Below are 27,582 nucleotides of genomic sequence, written 5' to 3'. Positions count from 1 at the left end.
TGAGGCCATCTGTACCTGTATATCTGTGGTCTAGAAAAAAAATATTTCAGCAGATATGAACATTCAAAATTGTAGTTTTCTTCCATGCATCTTATGCACATGGGAATATACAAATTTTCAAAATGGGATTTTTATCTTAACTGTCTGTCCTCTCTTAGCGGAGTGTTTTTATATTTGTAGCATCGCCAATAATTGCTCAAATCACCAATACTTAAACCGAATGATTTCTGGTTGCAAATTGTTTTCAGTGCGAATGATCCTTTACGTCAAAAGTAGCCATTGTGTAGAAAGCAGGTTAAAATCAAGGGCAACCCATATAAATCGTACGAGAAGTAAACCAGTCATACATCTGAGAATTCATATATATTTTCAAAGGTTGCCAACAATGACATGATGAATGTTTAAACTTAAAAAGCTTTCACTAAATAATACTAAATACTGAGAAACAATATCTACTGTGACTAAAAACCAAACAATTCTCTCCAAATTTCATTTTCTGTAACATTCATGATAGAATAAACGACTTAAGGAATGTCTGTTGAGCTTGTGCACAATTTCAGTTTCGTTCATTTCTGTTTGTATTCCATTCCCGCCTGAATAAAAGTAATATGATCATTAAATGATGGGTTTTTTGAGCTCTTTTTTAAAGCAAGGTCTCAAAGTTTGTAGGTTTTCATTAAGAGCTTTCTTCATCTGATGAGTCCAGGTACTTTTGCTGATGCTTAAAGTCCAGGTGAATGTCCCGTATAGCTAGGATACGTGCGAGCATGCTCTCCATCATGGTGCTATCCAGTGGCTGGGCTGAGTACCAGACAGGGCTGCTGGGATGGCAGGAGGCCTCGGGCTGCAGGTAGAAAAGATCTGGACGCTGCTTCACAGAGTTTGAGCTGTGAATATACAAGAGAAGGAACATTATAAAGTCTTCTTACTAAAAGAATTTGAATGAAGCTCATTTTGTGTGCAAAACTCAAGCTGCATCATTCAAAGATCTGCATAATTCAAATCCAGTCACAAAAAGGTGATATAAGAAGGGAGTAATAAACTACAGTAAATGAATAGTTCACTCCAAAATTTCAAATGAGTGTTATTTTCATTCCTCTGTGAAACACAAAATGAGATGGAAGGTAGAAAATCCAAGCAAAACAAATAAATAAATTAAATAAAGACGATTCAAAATTTGAAGCTCTAAATTGTAGGGTAAAAAAAGTGTCAAAAAAAAAAAAAAGAGTTATAAAAGTAGCCCATATTTTTTGCCGTTATAGTTTTTCTAAAGCCATACAACATTATGTGATTAAAACGTATGCTAATTTAGCACTAAATGCCTTCATTTCTCAATTTTTTTTGTAACCAGACATAATGAAGTCCAACCTAAACCATATTCGGCATATGCTATTTAAAAGCTTTAGCAACAGTGTTATGTTAATATTATATAATAGTATTAATTAATATTTTGAATTAGCTTTTATTTTTAAATTTGTTAGATATTTTGGTTTTAGTAATTTTGTTATAAGTGGCCATTTTTATTTGTTTTATTTTATTAGTTTTATTTTTTTGGCAGTAAAAATTACCATCCACTTTCACTGAATGCATTCTGCCTAACATTCCACTTTCATTGAAAACAAATACAAGGCTGGAATGGCAATGTTAAGTGATTCATGACAACTTGCATTTCTGAGCTAACCCTTTAACACTAACCATTTCGAGAGATAAAACTCGTAGAGTCTGACAGGACAGCGTAAAGGGTTCTCCACATTCTCAGGCATCTCCAAAAACTCCTCTTCCACCGTCTCTTCCTCTCTCCTCCTTTTACCAGCTGGTGCTTGATGTTCAATTAACACAAATCAAGAAATATTATGAGCACAGATGCACACTCTCGTGACTAAAAGCTCTGTAAAAATGTAAACACCATGTGGTCATTGCATTTTCAACACAGCCCTCACTTTTTTTGTCCTTTTCCTCTTCCTTGCTAGGTAGTCTGAAGCGAAGATAAGCGGTCGTGCCATTTTTGGTGGTCTTTGAGCAGTGGGAGACATTGGAGAACGCAAGGCGTCGATGCTCTTCAATCGTTTTGAGGTTGAGCATCTTGAGTCCAAAAAACAGCAGAGTGTTGAGTAGAACAATAGGAGACAGAGCGCCCAGCTGCTTGCATTCCCAAAGGTACTCCTCCTCAACCCGCGAATGTATATATCCTGAAGAAACAGAAAAACAGACGTCATGATCGCCTTAAAAGCCTATTCACAACAAGAGTGAATTTTTAAATCTTGTACTAGGGACAAAAAAAAAAAAAAAAAGTTTGTGGATGTAAAAGTTATTTATTTGGTCAAAATTCAGTAAAAACAGTAATATTGTGAAATATCATTACAGTTTAAAACAACTGTTTTCTATGTTAATATATTTTAAAATGTAATTTATTCCTGTGATTTCAAAGCTGAATTTTCAGCAGCTATTACTATGTTTTTTTTAATGAAGAGTTCTCACAAATTTGAACTAGTCATATTTTTAAATCTTTTACTAGTCAGTTTCAGGGTTATTATAGATTTACTAAAAAAAAAAAAACAACCTTACATTCAATTTCAGCCTGTTCCCAAGAAAACATTTTTAATTTTGTTTAATTTGATGTAGTAAAATAACTAAATCTGAAATAAAAACAATCAAATTCCAAAAAATATAAACTAAAAATTTTAAAAATTAACAATATATTGATAAAAACGATAACATCTCAATGACACTAAAATAACACTGGTTCAGTTGTATTTAAAAAGAAGAATTTTTTTAAAGTATAAATATTCCATGTATTTTTTCAATTGAAGCGATCTCAAACCGTGCACGATATTACAATTACAAAAATGCAATTTCAAACATTTTTATTAGCAATGCATGACATTTCAAGGTATTAAGCTGATCAGCTTTACATGTAAACAGTCAGACACTCATATGCTAGCGTGCATACAAATAAGTAAAGGCTGTGCTTATAAATACTGAAAAAATCTCTGAACGACAATAATACATAAGCTTTTGAATGATGTGTCCAGAACAGCCATTTAATTTATTGAGCTGTTAACATGGGCTCAAAAGTTAGTCTAAATTTTTAGTTTTTGGAATAGGCAATATCTCTGATAATCAATTATGCTTTTGTTTTTTTAGCATGTAACAAAAATTATGAAATTCTGAAAAGGACATTTACCTCCAGGAGGCAATGAATTTCCCCAGTCTTTCAGCAGTGTGGTGATGTCAGTGATGAACTGACTGTAGAGTGAATCCGTGAAGATATTTTCAAGACGCTCATTTTCAAGCAGGCACTAAAAATCGAGTGAAGACAGAATGTGTCATTGAAATTGCTTAATAAAATAAAATAATTACATGTAATTACATTTATCTGAACTGAAGCAAAGGTAAAGGATCAAGCTGGATTTAAGAGCAAATGATTTATTTTTAAGGTCAAACCTGCTGAATGCCCAGGCACAGGTAGTAGATGCTATCGGGTTCATAAGGCTCGCCGTTTGGCCTGCGGACCTCCTTGATGAAACGGCACAGACCGTAACTGAGATCTGCAGAAGTGCACTGCAACACATCCTCCTTCAGAGTCATGGGGCCTTCTGAATAAAACACAGTGGGAGAAGAAAAATTTGCTAAGGCACATGGTGGGTCAGCGCAATGTCACACAAACTGTGACGGTGACCTTTACGCTGCGTGAGTCATCAAGCAGACGGAGAGGTAGCGACTCCATGTTCTGACCCATATGTGTGAACTTACGGGACTGCTGCTCTTGTTCGCTCTGTCCTGTTTTCATTCTCACCCAGCTGGCCCAGGCTTTGACTCCGTACATTTGGTTGAGCTTTGTGCTGGCGCTACTGAGCCAAACACCGCCCGATGTCTCAGTGCCAGATCGCTTACGACCCTGAACGAGACACAAAAACACCATTTTTATTACTAGACAATCTTTTTGAAAGTTAACTTAAGATTAAACCAAATAAAACAAATGGAGTATGCAATATCTGAAAATATGCTGTTTTATGGCTCTTTGGAATAGGAAAAAAAATAAGTCTAGTATGAAATAAGAAAAAAAAAACATTATTACAAAGTAATAGAAAGTACAAAATTACTAAAACGTAAAATGCCTGACACTAAGCAAAAACATAAATGATAACATTCAATTCCAGTAAAGCAGGCGCAGACACTTCAGACTGTAAAAAACCCACAAAAACATTTTGACAGATGCCGACACATTCATCTCCTTTTATGGCGACTTTCTTCAACTGCAACAGCCTCCATGGCAACCACTCCTCCATCATCATCTCCTTCACTTTCAGCTTCTTATTCTCCCCATCTGGCCTGCATTCAGTCTCATTGTATTTGGCTGCGCGGTGTTATGTACAAAGTTCTTGGTATCTTTCAGTGTTCTTTTCTAAACAGCCTCTGCTTCACACTTTAAACAAGCTAGACCGTTCCTATTTGCCAGGTTCCCTCCGGAGGGAAACAAACCTTCCAAATGCCATCTGACGGCATCACACTTCTCACGGCACCCTTTTCTTTCCTTTCAGGATAAAAATGTTCCTGAAGAATTCTGGTGGCAGTTTTGGGGTCTCTATCAATTCCCCTCTAGCGTCACTGACACTTCAAATTTACAACTTTTGAACCACATTTTCCATCACATTTCTTTTACGAAAATACCCTTTTCAAAAGTCCTCCTAGAGATCACCAAATCTTCGAATTCGGGGATTGGATGTGATGTATCAAATCGCTCACATTTTAATTTTTTTCTCTGCTAATTTTTACTTGTGGGGTACCAAGTCCAAGAAATGAGACTTAAAAATTAAACGACCAATTCTTCATAGATTAAGCTAAGCACACACAGAAATTGAAGCCGGTATTTTAAGCTTTGAAAAAGGAGGAGTTTTATTTCTGTCAGTAACCTAGTAAAGCTCTGTAATGAGCGACAGCTGTAGGGATGATGGGACTATGACATCTACACGTGTAATTTCAGCACACGACACATCTGAATAAGAAGTGTTAGAAGGAATGGATCATGCACAAATGAAATGTTAGGAGTTCATCTGTTTCACAGAAGAAAGAAATCATACAGTTAAGAATTAGATGGAGTAAAAGCCATTTCTGACAGATTTGTAATTTTTTTGTGAACTATCAATTTAATGAATGATATTTTTTTCATAGCACATCCAAAACCAGGGATGATTAATATTTTTCTTAGAGCTTTTCGATTCATTTTTCAGCCAATATGGCACAAACACTGCTTATTTCCAGGGATAACAGTGACATTATTTATTAAATTAAATACTTTATTGAATTCATGTACCCAGATGTACACAGATTCCTCTGACTGATTTCATGTTTATTAAATAGTCCACAACATTTGAAATTTAAATGGGAAACCAACTTTTTTTGATCATGCCCACAGTCCACAAATTAGCCCATTTATCGACAACAGCAATTACATTTGTTCATCTCCTTGTGAACTTGAATAGTTTATTGCACAATGTCTTGTATAACCAAAGGTACATATCTCTATATAACTTTCCACAACTTCTCTATGTACAACGAAAGATAAAAGAACACCAAAACAGCCTTGTGATTTGCCATTGACAAAATGGAAAACATCAGTCCCTATATCTGTCATGCATAAATCATTTTTAAAATGACCAGTCGAAATTGTAAACTACCAATATAATACAATTCAAGAAATTATACAAATGTTTGGAGCAATTAAGATCCAGATACAGCCAAATGATCTTAAATGTTACAAATCTTTTTTAAAAACTAAGCTTTGTAGAGAGAAATGGTCTCTCTGAAGTCAATGTGCTGATATTGATCAACTTGTTATTTGACATGAGTCTTTTCTAAACCACACACTTTACATTATGATAACCAATTCAAGTAAAAAACAAGACATTTAAGACTTTCAGCCTTTCATTTGGCAGACTTCATAACTGGACAAGAGATTTTGGAAACAATTCAGTCTTTATCATACATCTAAAAGTTGGGAAACCACCCAATTCAACAGACTTCACACTTCAACCTTCCAAACTGTGAAAAGACTCTGTCGTTCCGTCGCTCGTGACAAATGTCTCCCCAATAAGCCAGGAATCTGATTCTGTCAGATTACATACCCTTTTTCTGGGAGGGTGGCCGTCTCTGCCCCTCTTACGTCTCTTCAGCGTCAATACCAATCTGTTCTCTTTAGCTGATCCAAGGTCAGCTGTTGCTGTGAAATGACATAACGCGTTAGAATTTTGGGAGATTTTACACATTACAAAAGCACAAAATCTGTTGTGTAATGTCACTGAATCACGTATTACTAGATTCCAGAATATCACTTGTTTTTTAATTAATTATCATCATAACTCATCAAGAATGAAATCTTAACCACATTTGTTTAAACATGAACAAAAAATGGCATCAGAACATGCTATAAATTAAGGCTAAAGGCCTTGCACAGCGAGTCCGATATTTTCGAATGCGTTTTTTTCATATTCGTCATCCTAAAAATTAGTCACGCAAAGAAACCTTGCACACGGAGTCCGATGCTTATTAAATGATTTGCTGCGAAAAAATTCACAGAACAATACAAAATGGAGTCTTCAAGCAGTTGACAATTTTATTGTCCTCTCTTTTCTTAAAAAGAGAACAAGAAAGAGGAAATATTGGCTCCATCCAATCCCGGAAAATTCAAAGTTTACTTCAGGATGTCAGTGGCTCAGTTTGATGCTTTGCTAGCGACACTGGAGCCACATATTAAAAAGACGACTACCAATTTCTATGAACTCAGTGTCCAAGGACCTTTACAGTGCTTTGTGCTGCAAGACGAAGTGGATCAACTTGTCAGACACCATTCTGGATTTTGGCGTTCACTTGTACGGAGGCTGAATTGTCAAAACACCTCTCAAAATGCTTGCTACGGATGCGAGAAATGCAGAAAATCAAACACCATCCAAATTTTTAAAGACGGATGAATGTTTCGGAGGCAGTGTGTAAACGGGATTGACAGAACATGAGGTTGTATTTATTTTTAAACTGACTGACGCCCCCACATGTCTACGTCACGATGTGGAAATATTTGCGTATGGCGTGGTTTCAGTAACTGCAGTAGTGTTGACTCAGCCATGACAGGGAGAAGCTGTGTGTTTCTAGGCGAAAGCAAAAGCACTTTATTTGGCCTTCCGGAAGTAGATGCAACAGAACAGCAACGCATTTTATGGACGATCTTTTCATGAACCTAGGAGAGGAGGTAATTCTGACTTTGTTATGACAATCTGGTGCTTCTGAATCAGCGACTGTAAGTATGTTTTGTTATTAGTTTAAGTATTTGCTATTGACTGTTCAAATGCGGAGTTTTGAGCGTCGTGTGTGTGAGAGAGGGAGACACAGTCACACAACTGCAGCTTTTGTGTGTCTGTGTGTGTGTGTGTGTGAGAGAGAGAGACACAGTCACACAACTGCAGCTTGTGTGTGTCTGTGTGTGTGTGTGTGAGAGAGAGAGAGAGAGACACACACACAGAGTCACATCACAGAGGAGTGTATAGCCCGTCAGACATAGTCTTAATCGCGGCTTGTTTGCAAACACATACGAGCATCATCACTGTTGATCAGCATCTGTTCCCCTCTCGGGCTTGAACTGATGGTAAATAAGGACATTATTTTCAGAGTCTTCACATTTATTTTGAAAGCCAAAGCTTGTGATTATGGAAAGGGCGTTACATTTCCGACGCGGCTTGTGGTGTTCGGCCAATCACAATGCACTGGGTCAGTTGGCCAATCAGAGCAGACTGCGCTTGTCGGTAGAAAACGAAGCGTTTGAGAGAGGCGGGGCATAGAGGACCTACAATAATGTACAGTATTTGAAAAATAATGTGTTTTTTGATCATTAAAGCATGTCAACATATTCTGTTACACCAAATACACAAAATAATTATCTTTAAAAAAAGCATCATATGACCCCTTTAACATGCGGAAATTTTAGACAAAAATTTTGGACTCTGTGTGCAATGACCTTAGGCCCATAAAGTGCAAGAAAAATTAAAATTCAATTATTTGTGACCCTGGACCACAAACCAGTCATAAGGGCCAATTTTCTGAAATTGAGATTTATACATTATCTGAAATCTGAATAAATAAGCTTTCTGTTGATGTATGGTTTGTTATGGTTTGACAATATATGGTTTTGTCCTGCTATTTACAGCTATTACAATCATTTGAAAATCTGGAATCTGAGGGTGCAAAAAAATCTAAATATTGAGATGATCACATTTAAAGTTGTCCAAATGAAGTTCTTAGCAACGCATATTACTAATCAGAAATTAAGTTTTGATATATTTACGTTTGGAAATTTACAAAATATCTTCATGGAACATGATCTTTACTTAATATCCTAATGATTTTTGGCATAAAAAAAAAAATCAATCATTTTGACCTATACAGTGTATTGTTGGCTATTGCTACAAATATACCCTTGCTACTTATGACTGGTTTTGTGGTCCAGGGTCACATTTTAAGTTAGCACTGAGTTAAAGGGATAGTTCACCCAAAAATGAGAGACCGGAAGCTGCACATTACAGTTTATAAAGTTTTAAGAATCAACATTTTTCTTAAACTAAAGCATCGTTTCGCTTCAGAAGGCCTTTATTAACACCCCGGAGCCGTGTGGAGTAGTTTTATGATGGATGGATACTTTTTTTCAGATTCAGAAACAGGGGCACCATTCACTGCAATTAGACAGATTGGAACAGACAGGACAATGTGGAATATAACTCTAAATGTGCTCGTCTGAAAGATGGCCTGAGGGTGAGTAAATCTTTGGCTAATTTAAATTTTTGGGTGAACTATCCGTTTAAGTCAATGTGTTTCGAGAAATATCGACAAAAACACAAAGATGTTGGCATGTTTAACTGAAGAAAAAAAAAATTGAGGTTAATTGCAGCTAAATATTTGAATCAATGAACAAATTTCTTAAATCTTAACTTACAGCGAGGAAAATCGTTTTCCAGATCTGGCTGCTCTGATGACAAAGACATGGTCGGAGCAGCTACAGGCTCCTCTAGTTCTGTCGATGGCACCAGTGGCTTCATGTTGGTTCCAGGATCCTCAGCATCTGCCCAGCTGAAGGGTGTTGATCTGGCCTCTGACTCCAGATCACCACTGTAAGTGCTGCCCTGGTCTGAGCAAGACAATAAGTGCAATACAGTCAAATACTGAATTGCTTAAGGAGTTTATTTGGATAGAAATGTTTGGATAAGCAAAAGGTCCAATAGAAATAAAATGTTTACATACCATGTGACGCAGGCTTGTCTTTTCCCTTCTCCACATCGTCGTCTTCTACTGAGCTCTGAGCAGGCAGGCTACACTTAATGTCTTTCTGTTCGGCCGCTTCTTGAGATCCTGGGATGACCATGGGAACAGGCACCTGGATGGTAACAGTACAAAATGATTCAAGATGAGCTTTAAACTATAGCACAGAATCATTTTAGATAATTACAAAGATGACATACCGGTAGAGGAAGGCCCAGTGGAAATGGTGTGTACTGGGTGTATAGATGCATTGGCACTGGGATGTAGACTGGCACTGGAATGGGCACCGGCACCGGCACAAGCTTCACCGTCTCTCCGTTTCCATCAACCACTAAGGAAAGTGTAAATGCAATGTCATTTCAACATATTTTGTATTGCTTATGATGTATGGCATAATGACTACTGGCAGGCGTGATAGTAAAAGTGAGAAAAGCCAACCTGTTTCATACAAATTTGGAGGTACTGGAGGCTCTGGCTGACACTGGACGCCTTGCTCTTCAGTAATAGGTCTGCACATGAGAGCTTTGTTCTTCAACATTCTTCGATATGGAATACCAGCCACTGCAGCGTCGGTTTGTGTGCTGGCCTGTTAGAAAAACCATTGCATATAAGTGCTAAACAAAATTCACATTTTGGCAAAAAGAAGCACATTATGGAAGATTGTTATGAAACCAAAATTTCAGTAGCCAATAGCAATACTGTTAATACTAAATTTTTACTTTAAAGTTATTTTAACTTTAAACTTTGATAAATGCATCTTTACATTCACTACCATTCAAAGTTTTGAGGTGTTTTTAGTTTATAATATTTAATTAAAAATTCAGTGATATCATTACAATACAAAATAAATTTGTTTTCTATCTTAAAATATACTAAGTTGTAAATTACTCCTGTGATGACAAAGCTGAATCTTCATCAACCCTTACTTCAGTCTTCAGTGTCACATGATCATTCTAATATGCTGATTTGCTCAGGTAACATTTATTATGATAGTTAGAAAACTTTGTGGAGATTTCCTACTTCAAAAATGTGAAAAGTGCATTGAGTGTCAAGAAAAGTGCCATATAAATGTAACAAATGAATTAAACCGTTATTCTGCTAAATATTGTTGATATTAATACATTCTGTAACATTATCTTAATATATCAAATTTAATGCATCCTTGTATTTTATACAACCCTTTGTAAGTGTGCATCAGTACATACTTCACCAATGTTTTTTGAGCTGGCATTTGAGGTAGGTAGAGCTCCTGCAAAGAAAAATGTATATAATTAAATAGTAAATTAAAAGATTTTGCAGATTCCATTTAAAGAAAGAAAAACATGACAGCTGAATACCTGTGAGAGCAGTATTTCCAGGTAATGTGGAGGCCAGCGACACCACACCACCAATTACAGGCATGTCTTTCGACAGAGATAATGGAGCTTGAACTGTAGTGGTGTTGGACACAGTACCTTCAATCATAAAGCAACAAGCGTGAGTCCTTCTCATAATAAAATCAGTTTTGATAATTAAATTTTACAGTAGGAACATTGCACCGCAGGTCTTTATCAATAGGTTTCACTTTGCTAAATACAGTAAATAAATGTGTTAAACACAATGTCAACTGGTAGTTGTGCTATACAGTTTTACATATAGAACTACATGGTGACACACCGTTGCTTGCCGGCTGAAGAGGGGTAATGCACTTTGAACAGAACTGCAGCAAACAGGCCAGGTTACAGAAGTGTCTTGTTGTTCCATCCCAAACGAGGCTTTCCTTTAGTGAGCCTTGATTCTTACAGCCATGACACTTGGCCATCTGATATAAATTCATGCAGAAATGAAGCAAAAATTTGATAATTAAAAAAAGCTATAAAGAGTTCAACAGTGTATATATATTACATTCAAAAGCAAACACTGACAATCAGTTGGCAATATAATTTAACCCCAAATAAAGAGATGATTGTAATGCTTTCTTGAAGAAATGAAGAACACCTACAGCTAAAAGCCCCCAAAAATGTTCTCTCTAACCTCATAAAAGAGCACTGTGTAGAGAGACATGCACTCCTCTGTGCAAAACTCCTCAAGTTTGCCCCCAAAGAAGTTCTGAATGGTTTTGTGGGTCATGTTTTGACAGTAAGCACAAACCCTGCATTGACCTCCATGTCGTTTGGCAAGGTCATGTTTAAAAAGCAGTTTACAGCCTATAAAAGAAGAAAGAATGAATGAAAGGCATGTAAATGTGGAAAAGTGAGGCATAAACACCAACCGTGATTTTGAAAAGTCCTTGACTTGTTTATCGTCAAGATTTTATATTATATATCAATTGGCCATCCTAAACATGAAGTAAATTATTTACTTTAAGCAAGTAAATGAAAGTGTAGAATGAAATGTTATAATGTTATGTGAACTGCATAATCCTAATAATAAGCAAAACAATAAAGATCACTTGAGCTAGTTTAAGAACTACAGCACCCTGCACATGACAGAAAAAAAATATATACATGTATATCGTGGCCACGAATTAAGAATTTGCTCCCACAACTTGTTTATTCATAATTTACTAATTCATTCCCTCATTTTTGTTCAATTATGGCCCCAATTTACTAATTCTTTCCCACACTGTATTAAAACGTTACCACAATTTACCAATTCATTCCCTCGTTTTGAACTAAAATTAGGAAATTGTGGCCACAATTTACAAAAATGAGGGAACAAACAAGTAAATTAAAGCAGTTCTTAATTTTTGGCCATGATATACAATTCTTTTTCCCCCCACGTCATGTGTGGGGGCTCCATAAAGAACCACTGATATAAGAATCAAGTAAGGAGGTTTCACAAACCTTCACAGCAGAAAGGTCTCGGCTGCTTTTCATATGTGATGATGTCTTTGACCACTTTTTCTATTTTGCAGTATTCGCATAAAGCTTTCACACTGCTTTCCCTCTTATATGTGTCACAACATGCTCGAGAACAGAACAACCCTGCATGACCCTAAAAAAGAGAAAACGTTTTTTTAACAATGTTTTTGAAGAACGACAAAGAATAATTTCACAAAATAATGAACTGGCCAATATTGTCTGAAGCTTATAGAGGTGCTGTATAAAAAGCCACCGATCCTGTCACTCTTGCTCTTGTTTTTGGAAGCCGTACCTTGAACTGGAAAGCCTCAGGCTTTGAGCTGAACTGATTCTGGCAATGCTTGCATGTCAGCCGTACTGTGTCAGAGGATGAGGGAGGCTTGTTTGGCCATTGTTGCTGGACGTCTTGTGAGTTTACCACACCAGGAGCCGGCACGTAAGTCGAAACCGGATTTTGATTGGATGGTGGTACAAAAGGTGGGGGAGGGTTGTGGTTTGGGGCAGGAACAATGGATGAAGTTTGAGTGGGCTGGAGATGATCGGTGGTGGGTCGAGGTGGTGCAGCGCTCTGAAGCTGAGGTCCATGTGAGTTTCCGTTCATCTGGTTATGAGGTACAGATGCATTCAGTTTCTCCTATAGATTAAAAAAAGAAAAATTCTCATCTGATTTACTAAGACCAATATAATTGTGTAGAGGAAAGAGAGCACAAACTTTTTTTAAATGACAAAGAACCAGAAGTATACTTATATATATATATATATATATATGTATGTATAAATCCTAGTATATATATATATATATATATATATATATATATATATATATATATATATATATATATATATATGAATAATGTAGATAGAAATAATGTCCATCTCGTCACATTTATAAAAAACATTTGTAAAAAAAAATTAAATAAAAAAAATACTGGTAATAAAGACAGAATGCAATACCTGGAATTTGCCCACACAATCTAACGAGCAGAAATTCCTGATGGACCCATCAGAAATGGCAAGGTGATACTGAGGAACGGCTACCTTCTTGCAAGTTGTGCATGGAAATGAGGTGCCTAAAGAGCAGAGCAAGACAGATTAGTACAAGAAAACTATTTTTTGGTGAACCTCATGTAACCTCAAGTCAAGATCTGAACCTCAAAATCTCAAGAATGTGTTACACGCTGAACACAATGCAATTTTAAATAATTTTATTTTAAAAATAGTTAATTTAACTTTGAAATAAGTTATGAAATTGGTTTTGAATAATTTATTGTTTTATTAAAACAAAGTATAAGACAACCGATTGAGAATTTAAATAAGTTATAAAATAAATTAAGATTCTAAACTTATTTCAAAATTGAAGTCTAGCTTAATTTAAAGTCGTAACATGCTTTGTTTTAATAAAATAAAATAAACAATTACTAAAACAAAGCCTGATAATAATACAAATAATAATAATAAATTAAATGCGTTTAAAAATCATTTTTAAATTAATAAAAGAAATCACTAATGAAAAATGACAAAAAAAGTAGAAGTAACACACCATAATGAAATTTCCATAACTTTATGACTTTTTTCATATTACAGTAAAAATGTGCTTAATTTATTTTTAAATGTGTTTTTTCCTCTTTTGATTTTGGGTTAAAATGTGACCTGGACACACAGAGGAGGATATTTGTCATGGTCTGTTACCACACAATACTTACCTGTCAGACTGGGAGATGCTTGACTCAGGGCCACACATCTCTGAGAGCAGAAGAATTCTGTGACACCCTGTATGTTTGTCCCTTCCATCATTTGTTCAATATTTTTGATATCTTGGCAGTAGGGACAGTGAAGCCTCTTGTCACTTTTCTGCAACACATTGAGAAAGACAACAGCTTTAAATCCACAAAATTATTTTGTTTTTAAAACATATTTTGGGCTTTTTATTTTTAAAGATTGCAAAGGTATAGCAGAGAGGAAATGGGATTGGGAGACAATTCAAATTAAAATCTGCATATCCCACAGAATGTAAAAATGGATGACTCAGACCATGAATAACAAACACAGCTTGAGCAGAGAACAGCAAGTTCATTTGTGTATCGGTGGGGTACCTGTTTGTAATTGGCGATGCATTCGGTGCAGCAGAACTTTTTAATAGTATCTTCTATCTGAACCAGGTGATAGTTTCCTGAGGCTGTACAGTTGCCACAGTTCTCACAGTAGCTCATGTAGAGGTTTCTGGAGGATCTGAAGCGTGCAAAGCATTCATCGCTGCACAACTTGTGCACGGCACCCAGATGAGTCACTTCATGCTGAATCTGTAAAGCAAAGAAAAACAGTGCATGTCTTAAACGCAGCATTTAACTGAATGGATTCCAAGTTGCATTGACATTCTATGATCTTGCAATGGGCTGAAGAGAGGCTTACACAAGAACGCTTACACTACATTCCGCATCATAAGCTTTGAGTTTTTAAGATCACTTTAAATTCTGAGGACAATTATTTATGGATTATTTTACCTTCTATGGTTTATTTACACTTCCCTGGTGATATTATTTTTAAAATCAACATACTCAGTACATTTATGATTGTTAATGTGGTAACTTTAAAAAAACAACAACTCTTAACATATCAAACTGTGCAAGAGGCTCATTAGCTCATAATGCAAGATATCAGCAACAAAAATGTGTTTTCAAGATAATTGCCCCTTCGAGCAGGATTATACCATGTTGAGAGCCGTAATTCACCCATGTCTGTTCTAGTTGTTTGTGAACATGACATCTTGTACTCTTTATTTGGAAAACCGAATGCATTTCATCATATTGTACTTACAAATAACCTACTTCACAATCTGCATTTATCAAAAACAATTCAACTCATAAGGGAGCAACAAATTATGCAAAAAGCTATATAAATTTACATCACGTGTATAGTTTAAGCCTTACCTCTTTGACCAATTTACACACGCCGCATTGTGTATATATATCTGGAGGTGCATCTTCATATCTATCTTTATAAATATTTAGACAAGCTAGGCTGCAGAACTCCTTTAGTGTGTTCATAGGGCCCACTGGGATGGTTATCAAGTCCTTTAGATTGACAATGACCCTTTGAAACAAATAAAGATAATAAAAAAATGACCACATAGCATTTGTATAATTGTATTAAACTATGCAAATATCGGAACCATTATCAAGGTTATATAATTGATTTACACATTTTTAAAGGTAGCTGTTCATCCAAAAACTTCTAGCACTATTTACTCACCGTTTTGTTATTCATAATATACATTTTTCTTCCTTGGAACATAATAGTAATTGTTTAGATTTTCTCAGCTGTTGTATTCCATTCAAAATAACCTCCAAAAATGACTATGGATCACTATGGGTCAGATTTACCAACAGCTTGTGTCATTGCAAACTCTCTTTTGGCATTAAAAAAAAAAACTACAGTCAGGATTTACACACAGTGAAAAAGGCTTGGATGCAGTTATTTTTGCAGCTGACCTTATTGCATATGCATTTGTAAGAGTTTCCCTTTCAGATACCAAATTAATTTGGAGGAGAGCATTTACATAAATCATGCATTGTAATTTACTAAAGTTTGCAGTTGTTTAATGTCCTGCTTTTGGTAGTTCACGTTGGTCATGAAAATTAAAATGAGCTGGCTGTACTTATTAATTTGCACATTGTCAGAAGGACACCTGCAGAACTTTCCACTCCCATTAGCACTTTTATGGAATTTGGATATACATTTAATTTTCCCCGTTTAGTAAATCTGGCCCTATATGTTTTCATGATATGGAAAAGAGCAACTTAGATTTTTTGATGAACATCTTTTGTGTTCGGAACAACATGAGGGTGAGTAAATAACAAATAACAATTTAGGGGTAAACTATTCCTTTAACACATTTTTTTCAGTTATCGATAAATTAATGAAGTGACAGGATGGATTTATTATAAAGTAAACAACAAAGTATATAAATAATCAGAACTCACTTAAGGCAGAGGTTGCAGGTCTTCTTAGGGGCAATAATGGGGGTAAACTGAACTGAGGGTAAACTGAAACTAGTTAGACACACGGTGGAGCAAAACAGCTGGTTGGAGCCTTTTCGCTGGAATGCTGTTTGACCTTTCTGGAGGACTTTAGAACAGCCCGAACAGCAGATCCTCACTGTGGGTGGAGGAGCATGGACCTGGGGCGGCTGGGCAGGAGGCTGTAGGTGGGTTTGTGGCATCATCTGCATTCGTGGGTGAGTCTGGATTTGAGAATGCATCTGGGTCCTGGGCTGCAGCCGGAGCTGAAGCTGAGTTTGGGTTTGGGCTGGCAGAAGTATAGTGGTTCCTCTGAGTGAGGCAGTGTTCTGGGACATCACTGAGAATGAAGATGCATGGGAGGGTGCCATAGATGCTGTGTGAAATAACAAAAGTTGTTAAGTTTGATTCATTTCTGTGAATCAGTTCAAAGGGTCAGTTTCATAAAACTGATTCAAAACTAATTTTTATGAACTGAAATGTTTTAGAAAGAATACGCACACTATTTTTGGAAAGATTAGGGTATTTTGTTTGTTTTTTTAAATAAGAGAGTGTTGTTTCTTATTTCTCTTAATTCCTAAAGCTGCATTTAATTGATCAAAAATGTAGTAAAAACAGTAATATTGTGAAATAGTGTTACTATTTTTACTGTATGCAATATTTAATTAATCATACGTCATTTTTAACCATTCTTTAGTTTCACATGATCCTTCAAATAACATTTCTCATTATCATGGCTGAAAACTGCTTTGCTGCTTAATATTTTGGTGGAAAACCATGATACATTTTTTTTCCAGAATTCTTTGATGAATAGAAAGAACAGCATTTATTTGTAATAGACATCAAATTTTGTAGCATTATAAATACCTTAATAGTCACTTTTGATCAATTTAACACATCCTTGCTGAATAAAAGTATTAGTTTTGTTTATTTTAACAGTATAGGTATATATTATTGATTATTACATGAATTACAAACTGCTGATTTTGTCTGGCCAGAGGAGAATGACACTATTTCGACAAACTATTTCCCCGTCTAAATACTGTAAAGGTTATATAAAGCCACCCAGCTTTATATCAAGCTGATGTAAAGCTGCTTTGGCACAATTTGTATTGTCAAAAGCGCTTTACAAATAATAGTGACTTGACTTAATTTTTTTTTTTGAACATTTTACTTGTGTTTTGAAAGTTGTTTCATTAAACATTTGCTTTAGATATGAATCTATTTTGCTCTAATGGCTGGTTGGTGAAATTAAGGTTTCTTAGAATGGAAAAAAGCCATTTTGAAGCAAAACACATAAATATTAAGATCTTTATCAACCAACATCAAAAAGCTGAAAAAAAAAAAAACCCTGCTATATCACCCAGATCTTATGTCACACAGTTATTACGGAGGGTAACAGTAAAGCTGATGATAAACAGTGATGTGACGAAAGTGAAATCTTTATGCACTCACCAGAAACTGCATCGCTGCTGTTTCCACTAACAGAGAAAACAGAGCTAATCCTCAGTTCATCTGATGCAGAGGAGGCCTGAAATGATTCAAAAGTCATTTATTACCCATGTAATAATAAATATGTTTTCACAACAGATTGAACAACACAGAACAAGACCAAATCTTACCTCATTCTCATTATTTTCAGAACTGTCAAGCTCCTGTTTAATACGGCTCATGTCGGACGGCATTAATGCTTTATCATATTCTTCATCAATAGGCTCATCCTTAATTTGTATTACAGGTGAGAAACTTGTTTCTCTGTGTGCGTTTTCAGAAGTAGGCTCCGGCTGCAAAAAAAAAAACACTTATCAAACATCATAGTCCTATTTAACACTGGAACAACACTATCAAGCAGCCGAAATTGTGAAATAGGACTAAAACTTCTCCTTCAACCTCATAAACTCAGAGGCCACTTCATTGAGCCAACCATATGTAAATATCAGCATCCTGATGTGCAGAATTTAAAGAAATAGTCCCCCAAAATCGAAAATTTGCTTGAAATTTACTCCTCTCTCTGGCCATCCAAAATGTAGAGTTGATGGCGAATACATTTTCAGCAAATTTTTAAATTTTTAAACTTTAAAATGTTATGGGAGCAAAAGTTAGTCAATATTTGAGAACTAATAAAGTGGCCACTGAGTGCACGTTTCTATTAACACCTTGTCACTGTTTTTTTCACCTATACTTACAATAGCATCACTTCGTGATGACTCGATCCTAAGTTCAGACTGTACGTCTTGAATATCTGACACAGGAGGACAAAAGTAGCATTTTGAAATTCTCTTAACATGGCATTCAGCTCATCACAAAACCAGTAAACTTATACCAGAGTAAATTATTCAGGAGAAAAAAGCAGAATTACTGAAAATAAATTGTATTTAGAATAATTTCATGTTTTACCTATAATAGTGTCTGATAAAGGGGTCACGGGGGTGTCCTCGGAAACTTTCGCTCTCTCCTCATCCATTTCTAAAGATCCATTGATAGAGGAGCCGTTCTCTTCTGTAGTCAAAAAGGATCCCAATTTTAAAAGAGTCCAGAAAAGTTAAACTACATTCTGATTTATAGCTAACTCACAATAAAGAACTATTTCCTTTAAAAAAAAAAATAAATGATTTACTGCATAATTATATTAAAACAATGGGTCTCATTCACTAATAATGGCATGGATTTCTTTGTATTTATATGCAAAGCTGAACTTGTCACAAAAAAATCTGCCTAATTCACTATATATATATATATATATGCACATAAATTTTGTTTGTTAAAAATTAGTTCTTAACCACATTCTAAGGTTAAGAAATTTGAACTATTATAAACACCCAATAATATGTGTGGTTTCAGTTGTTACATTTTTTCGCAAATACATGCACAAATTTGTTAGTCAATCAGACCCAATATCACTGCAGAAACCTTTTAGCATATGACAGTTTGTCTAGTAAATTCATTTTCAAACTCGCCTGCATCTGCACCACTAGTTGGCAATCCATCTTGACTTTCATTTTTATCATCGCAATTCTTTTCCATCTGTTCCAAAGCCTTCTGAGCAAAACTACTGTCTATTTCCCAATCATCTTCATCTGTTCCAAAGACTGGAAGTCCGTCGAGCTCATCATCCACTGGCAGACCACTGCTGCTCTCACCCTGATCAGCAGATGTTTGGACTTCAAGCTCTAAAGGATATAGAAAAAAACAAAGATGGTTTAATACACCAACATGTGAGATGAAACTAATAAAAACTGACTAATAGAAACACCAAATGGAGTTCCAAGTGGAGTAAACTGAAGGGAAATTTAGGTATTTGTGTTTCATACCTGATGACTGGTCCATCTGGCCAGATCCGCTAACAGTGCGCTGACTTTCTAGAAATCAAAATACATGGGAAGAGTGAAATTATTAGTTTTGGCATCAACATATTGGAAAAAGCAAATAAAATTTAAGGAACAAAAGCACAGTTGACACACAACAAAAACTCTCTTTCATTGTGACATTGACATCATGCAGAAAAATGCAGACTTTCCCTTACAAACCATATTTATTTACAAAACACATTTCATACAGAATAGTAATTCAAGGTATGCTACATTCACAAAAAGAGGAGTAACACATTAAGTTGTCAAGACAACTGAAATAAAATAATCAGGTCAAGATTAAATGTTAAAAACATTTAAATGCAAACTGAAACTGGCTGTTTTGTACATATAACTGTGAAACGTACCAGTTACATTTACATTAAACTTTGATTTATGTCACATTATTAGCAAAACAAAATTAGAACTGGCAACAAACATGCCAGCTTTTCTTTCTCCAACTTCTATTTCTTGTACAATGGTCTCTGGTTAAGAAATTACAGCTACAGTTTTTCATCTTCAACTTAGTTTTTTTGTTTAGCATTATGTTGAAATCAGTGTGCTCTGTGCTGCTTTCTTTTTTTTGATGAACAAAGTTAAAAAGAAAGTTCTTTGCTTTGCTCACTACTGGGTGTGTGTGTGTGTGTGTGTGTGTGTGCACTTGGATGGGTGAAATGCAGAGCACAAATTCTGAGTATAGGATAGTCATTTCCTTTCCTTTATTGCATAAGATGACCTATGATATTAATTTCATAGGTTAATAGGTAATTTCAATAATAAGTTAATTTCAAGTGTCAAGGCCCTATGAAAAACTGCCTCTATATGTATCATCACCACCTTTTTCATCTCTTTCTCAGAATTTCCTCCCTCCATTGAGCAGTGTTAATTCTCTCTCTGTATCTCTTTATTCTTACTCTACTGCTCATGTTTCAGGCTAACTGACTGCAAAACAGCTTTTTTAACAGAAATTTAATATGGGATACATTTAGTGCCACTATTATCTTTTGGGAAATCAAATAAATAAAATGTCTAACTTGTCTTTTAATCTACTTTGACAGTTTTCACAAAGTGACATCTTTATTTTAAAAAGGGATCAAACTTACCCTTCTATTAAATCTTGTTTTTGAAAGTTGCATGCTTTTCTTTGTTAAGAATCCCAATTTAAAAACAGATTGTGGCATTTTGCAGGACTTCATAATTAGCAACAATGTTGCATAGACTTCTAAATATCATCAATATTTAGACAGACTGTACATTTTAAAGGTGTCAGTCGGCAAGAGTTGAATTCTGCCAACTTGTAGGACTACACTAGCATATAGACATCTTATGACTTTTAAATTTTCTTAAGTCATTTTTGGTATTTTATTGACAAGGACGGAGACAGAAAACACTGGAAATTATATATATATACACATATATACAAGTCGCAGAAATACCACAATAGCACATGCCGGAGTACTCGCACTACCAGGCCTCTGCTCAAACTTTTCCATCCATTCAATGATTGAGTTTTATATTGAAGCCTAGCTGATTCATTCCCATGCCATATGGAAACCAGAGATCCAGATGAACCTGACAGCAAACCTGCACTCTCATCCTCATGTTCACACTTAGATCTCTGTGACATTACGAACCAAAAATATGCTGTAGTCAATATTTAGCACTGCAAAACAGCTTGAAAATGTCAAGAACACTACTGAGAATAGATTTTGAATACAATGAATGTAAAACTAATGAAAGCAATTATTATTTTAGTAGTTTAGAAGAATGAAGCTGCAAGGGTTTATATAGAATTGCAGATGAGCTTCTATTACAAATCAAATAAAGTCAAGTTTTATCACAAAAATGGAAATGCGCAGTTTTTCTGCATGCTAAATTACACCGACGTAGCTGTATATCTGTAAATAATAAAACACAGCACATAAAACAGGAAAAGTCATGCTAATTTGTATAGCAAACAAGGACTTGTTGACAGTGGTTAACATCAATAGCAAACAGTTTTTGCAAGCCATTTATATTCCATAATGTGACGTAGGACATTTACAGAGAAAAATCTGTAGGTCAATTGAATGTTATTTATGACTAGTTTTACATTAAATCTATCTAAATTATACATATTTCTACAATGCTTATAATCTGATTGTCATTTGCAATGCTTTATGGGATTGCAGTTCTTTCCATTACTGAAACTGTTTAGTACACAGTCTTCTATCTTTGTCTTTTTGTCTGATTTTCAAAGACTTTTTTGCTTCAAAATGTTTTGCTTGTAATGTTGTTATTTAGCTGGTTAGTTTGGTTCATGGCTTATAACTCTTTAAAAATCACTATGAGAAAAACACCTCCAGGACCTCCAAGGACTCTGAAAAAGTAGGCCGGACACATTCTTTTATTTTTCAATAATCTGTTACACTTGGAAGTATGTCACAATATGAAAGAATACAGTTCTTAGTAAGGCAAGGTACACAACCAGTCAAACGTTTTTGAACAGTAAGATTTTAATGTTCCCCAAGCCTGCATTTATTTGATCCAAAATACAGCAAAAGTAATATCGTGAAATATTTTTACTATTTAAAATAACTGCTTTCTATTTTAATATATTTTCAAATGTAATTTATTCCTGTGATCAAAGCTACATTTTCAGCATCATTACTCCAGTCTTCAGTGTCACGTGATCATGCAGATATCATTCTGATATGCTGATTTGCTGCTCAAGAAACATTTTTCATTATTATTTAAAAAATTTAAAACAGTGGAGTACATTTTTTCAGGATTCTTTGATTTCAGGATTCTCTTTCTTGAAAGATCAGCATTTGCTGATCTGACTTACGGGGAAGTCGTGGCCTAATGGTTAGAGAGTCGGACTCGTAATCCTCGTTGTGGGTTCGAGTCTCGGGCCGGCAGGGATTGTAGGTGGGGGGAGTGAATGTCCAGCGCTCTCTCTCCACACTCAATACCACGACTGAGGTGCCCTTGAGCAAGGCACCGAACCCCCAACTGCTCCCCGGGCGCCGCAGCATGGCTGCCCACTGCTCCGGGTGTATGTTCACGGTGTGTGTGTGTTCACTGCTGTGTGTGTGCACGTTGGATGGGTTAAATGCAGAGCACGAATTCCGAGTATGGGTCACCATACTTGGCAGTATGTCACTTCACTTCATTTATCTGAAATAAAAAGCTTTTGTAACATTATACACTATACCAAGTCAGTATGTGTGTGTGTGTGTGTGTGTGTGTGTATATATATATATATATATATATATATATATATATATATATATATATATATATATATATATATATATATATATATATATATATATATATATATATATATATATAAAAAAACAATAATAATAAAAAAAAAAAATATATATATATATAAATATATTTTTTTTCTTTTCAACAACATAATAAATGTTTATTAATAATAAAAGTTATTTTACTGTTTTTGCTGTACTTTGGATCAAATGCAGGCTGGTCAAAACCTTTTGACTGGTAGTGTATATAAATGATATAGCATTTGCTTTTAGCTATTATTACTGTTAATATCGCTACAACTTTTACACACAATTTACAGGTGCATCTCAATAAATTAGAATGTCGTGAAAAAGTTTTTCTTGTAACTTATTTATTTTAGATTCATTGCATGTAAAGTAAAACATTTCAAAAGTTTTTTTGTTTTAATTTTGATGATTAGAGCTTACAGCTCATGAAAGTCAAAAAACAGTATCTCAAAATATTAATATTTATATTTGAGTTTCAATTAATGACCATCCATACAGTATAAATTCTGGGTATCTCTTGTTCTTTGAAACCACAATAATGGAGAAGACTGCTGACTTGACAAGAAGATGAACATTGACGCCCGCACACAAAGAAGGTAAGTCACAGAGGGTCATTACTGAAAGGTGTGGCTGTTTACAGAGTGCTGTATCAAAGCATATTAAATGCAAAGTTGACTGGAAGGAAGAAATTGGGTAGGAAAAGGTGCACAAGCAACAGGGATGACCGCAAGCTTGAGAATACTGTCAAGCAAAGCTGATTCAAACACTTGGGAGAGCTTCACAAGCAGTGGACTGAAGCTGGAGTCAGTGCATCAAGAGTCACCACGCTCAGACATCTTCAGGAAAAGGGCTACCAAGCCACTTCTGAACCAGAGACAACATCAGAAGCGTCTTACCTGGGCTAAAGAGAAAAAGAACTGGACTGTTGCTCAGTGGTCCAAAGTCCTCTTTTCAGATGAAAGTAAATTTTGCATTTCATTTGGAAATCAAGGTCCCAGAGTCTGGAGGAAGAGTGGAGAGGCACAGAATCCATGTTGCTTGAAGTCCAGTGTGAAGTTTCCACAGTCAGTGATGATTTGGGCTGCCATGTCATCTGCTGGTGTTGGTCCACTGTGTTTTCTGAAGTCCACAGTCAACGCAGCCATCTACCAGGAAATTTTAGAGCACTTCATGCTTCCTTCTGCTTACAAGCTTTATGGAGATGGTGATTTCATTTTCCAGCAGGACTTGGCACCTGCCCACACTGCCAAAGGTACCAAAAGCTGGTTCAGTGACCATGGTGTTACTGTGCTTGATTGGCCAGCAAACTCGCCTGACCTGAACCCCATAGAGAATCTATTGTCAAGAGGAAGATGAGAGACACCAGATCCAACAATGCAGATGACCTGAAGGCCGCTATCAAAGCAACCTGAGCTTCCATTACACCTGAGCAGTGCCACAAACTGATCACCTCCATGCCACGCCGAATTGAGACAGTAATTAAAGCAAAAGGGGCCCCTACCAAGTATTGCGTACATATACAGTAAATGAACATACTTTCCAGAAGGCCAACAATTCACTAAAAATGTTTTTTTATTGGTCTCATGAAGTATTCTAATTTGTTGAGTGAATTGGTGGGTTTTTGTTAAATGTGCACCTAAATCACAATTAAAAGAACCAAAGACTTCAGTCAGTGTGCATTGAATTTATGTAATACACGAGTGTCACAATTTGAGTTGAATTACTGAAATAAATGAACTTTTCCACGACATTCTAATTTATTGAGATGCACCTGTATATCAAACCGGTGTAAAAAGAGGAGGCTGATAACAGATAATTTGACACACCTGACGTGGCTTCATCAATGGAGCATCATAGCCAAGCCACTTCTCCGGGTAGGGATGCTCTTTTGTTGGCTTTCTATCCACGAAGTGGAAGGAACATACAAAAGGACGTTTGGGTGTATTTTTCAGGTTCAAAGCCTTCAACCAAAGTCTGAGAGCACCACCCTCCTTTGGAGGTGGATGCAGGTTGTACGGGGCTCCACAGGTACATTCAGCCCGTAGTAGAGGTCGAGGTTCAAAACATTGCTGCTGTTTCTTACAATTATTATGGCACCCTTTAACTGAACATACAATACTTGACATGACTGAAATGAATAGACTCACTATTTAACAACTTCCGGTGTTTAGCCACATCAGCCGGAAGTTCAAACACAATCGGTAAGAGTCTAAAAATTCTTCAGTGACAGGGGCGGGGCTAACGCAGCAAATTACGTATTTCCGGTTCCCTGGTTTGAGAGCACGCGTGATGTCACCAGAGGACTGAGCGTGCAGGTCTGCAGCTAAAACATACACACCTCAAAATAAACTCAAATGAACCTAATCGGTGTATATGCCCATTTACTTCAATATTATTGTAACCAGCATTGCCATGAAAACTAATCCACGCGTGCACGCGATGTTCTACAGTTACTGCGTGAATCTGCATTGAGAGATGCCTGCTGCAGACTCCCTGCATTGTTCCGCCATGTTAATAATGCAAACCAATATATTTTTTATTTTTTTAAAGGCAATCTCGTGTGCACATGAGCGCGTAGTAATGGTTTTACCATAAGATCTATGGAAGAAACCACTGATCTTCAGCATCGTACTCAGACCCGCGTTATGCATTCGCGAGCGTGCTAGCAGGCTACATATGAGAGGAAATGATGCTTTACATTGAAACAGAGCTGTAAATATATACTTACGAAGAGATAAATATCAGCTGTCAAACGGGGGGGTTCATGCGCTCTCTTGATGTTTTAAACGTCTTTCGATCTTCACTGTTGTATTGTACGTACAAAGCCTTTCGCCAAGAGCAACAACGCGAATCGAGCTCCTGCTGCTTCCCAGCAAGCTCGAGATGTTCTTCTTCTTCTTCTTCTTTGGTGTTTATTGGCGGTTGGCAAACCAACTTGTAGGTGCATTACCGCCACCGACTGGACTGGAGTGTGGACAGGATACATGTTTATAGGATTAACATAATATGATAGATGGGGAACAAAAAAAAAAAATTAAAAAAAAAAAGAAATTAAATAAATAAAATAAAACAAAAATTAAATAACTGTCTAAATTCTTTTACTTAATTCCGTTTCTTTAATAAACTTAGTAATAATGTCATATATAGCCTTTTCTTTTAGTATACCTATTATTGAAAAATCTTTATGCTCAGCTTTAATTAGTGACTGAATAAAATTATGTCTTTCTTTGTTGTATTTCCTGCAGTGAAGTATTACATGTTCAACTGTCTCTTGCTGACTACAGTGATTACATTCCCCAGTTGGATGTTTGCCGATTTTAAACAGTGTACTATTCAATCCTGTGTGACCTATTCTCAAACGGGTTATTATATTCTCTTCATTTCTGTTCCTGCTCTCTCTCCTCCCAGTACCAACTTGTTGTTGAATATTATATAAGTGTCTTCCTGTTTCAATACCATCCCAGTGTTCCTGCCATATAGATTGTGCATATCTCCTAATGAACACTTTAGCTTCTGCTTTACTTAATGGAACTTGTAAATCTATCTGCTTTAATTTTAAAGTTTGTTTAGCCATAACATCCACCTTCTCATTTCCTACCACACCAACATGAGCAGGAACCCAAATAAATTGAATTGATATACCCATAAGCTTTAAGTTATACAATTTATGGAATATATCATTAATTATATCCATCCTAAAAGATGAGCTACCAGATTTTATGCTTTCCAGTGCTGAGTAGCTATCAGATGCAATAACTATGTTATTCATTTGCTTTTCTTCTGTCCACTGCAGGGCCATTAAAATTGCCAATAGTTCTGTAGCATAAACTGATAAATGATCTGAAACTCTTTTCTTAATGTAAGAATCATTCATTGGAATATACACAGCTGCACCGGCATATCCTGTCTTCGGGTCTTTTGATCCATCCGTAAATAAAAACACTGAATCATGGAAATGTCTCTCAATATACTTCCACACTATATACCACACTGGAAGTTGTTTGGATTGATCCTTTATTTCCTGTTGTATACTGAGGTCAACGGTTGGTAAGGGGAATAACCAGGGAGGGATGGAGGATATTGAGACTGTGTTGCTGTACTGTACTTGATTTAGTCCTATATACCTCGCCTTTGCGTCACCTATCCACCCAAAACTCATAAAATTTGTTACATTATGTTCCCAACAGTCTGTCAATACACTTTTGACAGGATGTAAAACACTTTGTCCCTGGATATTAACCCAATATGCCAACATTAACTTCATTCGTCTTATACCTAAAGGCATTTCTCCCATCTCCACCTGCATAGATGATACCGGCGATGTTTTAAATGATCCACTGCAGATTCTTAGGGCTTGTGCTTGCAGTATATCTAATTGTTTGAGGTTTGTTTCTGCTGCTGACATATAGGCAATGCATCCATAATCAAGGACAGATCTCATGAGTGCCCAGTATATACTCTGTAGGGATGTCCTACTAGCTCCCCACTCCCGTCCTGATAAACACCTAAGAATATTAATAATATTTTTACACTTGTCCTTAATTTTATCCAGATGAATTTTCCATGTAAGTTTTTCATCAAACCAAACTCCTAGAAATCTTATAACTTTAACTTGCTCAAGAGGATTCCCATATAATTTCAAAGAGAGGGGTATGCTTTTAAGTCGCCTTGAGAAACAAATGACCTGCGTTTTTGATACAGATAATTTAAACCCCCATTTATTAGCCCACTTTTCAACTTCCTCTATTGCCTTTTGCATTTTTTTATGAACATATGATATATTGCGACCTCTAGT

General features: G+C 35.9%; 1 protein-coding gene across 2 annotated transcripts; it reads right to left on the bottom strand.

Annotated features, from left to right (window-relative positions):
• Nucleotides 1-345: 345 nt before the first annotated feature.
• Nucleotides 346-25,677, bottom strand: LOC306886503 (zinc finger MYM-type protein 4-like). Of its 2 annotated transcripts, XM_079443654.1 has the most exons (29): nucleotides 25,516-25,677; nucleotides 19,471-19,518; nucleotides 19,117-19,329; nucleotides 18,557-18,658; nucleotides 18,346-18,401; nucleotides 17,782-17,943; nucleotides 17,615-17,690; nucleotides 16,124-16,535; nucleotides 15,071-15,233; nucleotides 14,237-14,443; nucleotides 13,847-13,994; nucleotides 13,098-13,213; nucleotides 12,436-12,777; nucleotides 12,126-12,276; nucleotides 11,314-11,486; nucleotides 10,957-11,101; nucleotides 10,638-10,754; nucleotides 10,506-10,549; nucleotides 9,739-9,886; nucleotides 9,501-9,631; nucleotides 9,283-9,415; nucleotides 8,978-9,169; nucleotides 6,126-6,220; nucleotides 3,754-3,898; nucleotides 3,445-3,596; nucleotides 3,185-3,299; nucleotides 1,941-2,189; nucleotides 1,696-1,819; nucleotides 346-887 (listed from the first exon to the last, which is right to left on the bottom strand). In XM_079443654.1, exons 2-29 carry the CDS (start codon nucleotides 19,484-19,486, stop codon nucleotides 677-679), a joined length of 4,338 nt encoding a protein of 1,445 aa, XP_079299780.1. In that variant the 5' UTR covers nucleotides 19,487-19,518; nucleotides 25,516-25,677; the 3' UTR covers nucleotides 346-676. The 2 variants fall into 2 exon arrangements, with proteins under 2 accessions (XP_079299780.1, XP_079299781.1); XM_079443655.1 differs by lacking the exon at nucleotides 346-887 and having other exon boundaries at nucleotides 1,730-1,803; nucleotides 1,932-2,189.
• Between the last annotated feature and the right edge of the window lie 1,905 nt (nucleotides 25,678-27,582).

The sequence above is a fragment of the Barbus barbus genome (assembly GCF_936440315.1).
Source record: "Barbus barbus genome assembly, chromosome: 20".
Lineage (NCBI taxonomy): Eukaryota > Metazoa > Chordata > Actinopteri > Cypriniformes > Cyprinidae > Barbus > Barbus barbus.
The sequence above is the reverse complement of the archived record's forward strand: the minus strand, read 5'-3'. Positions and strand labels throughout refer to the sequence as shown.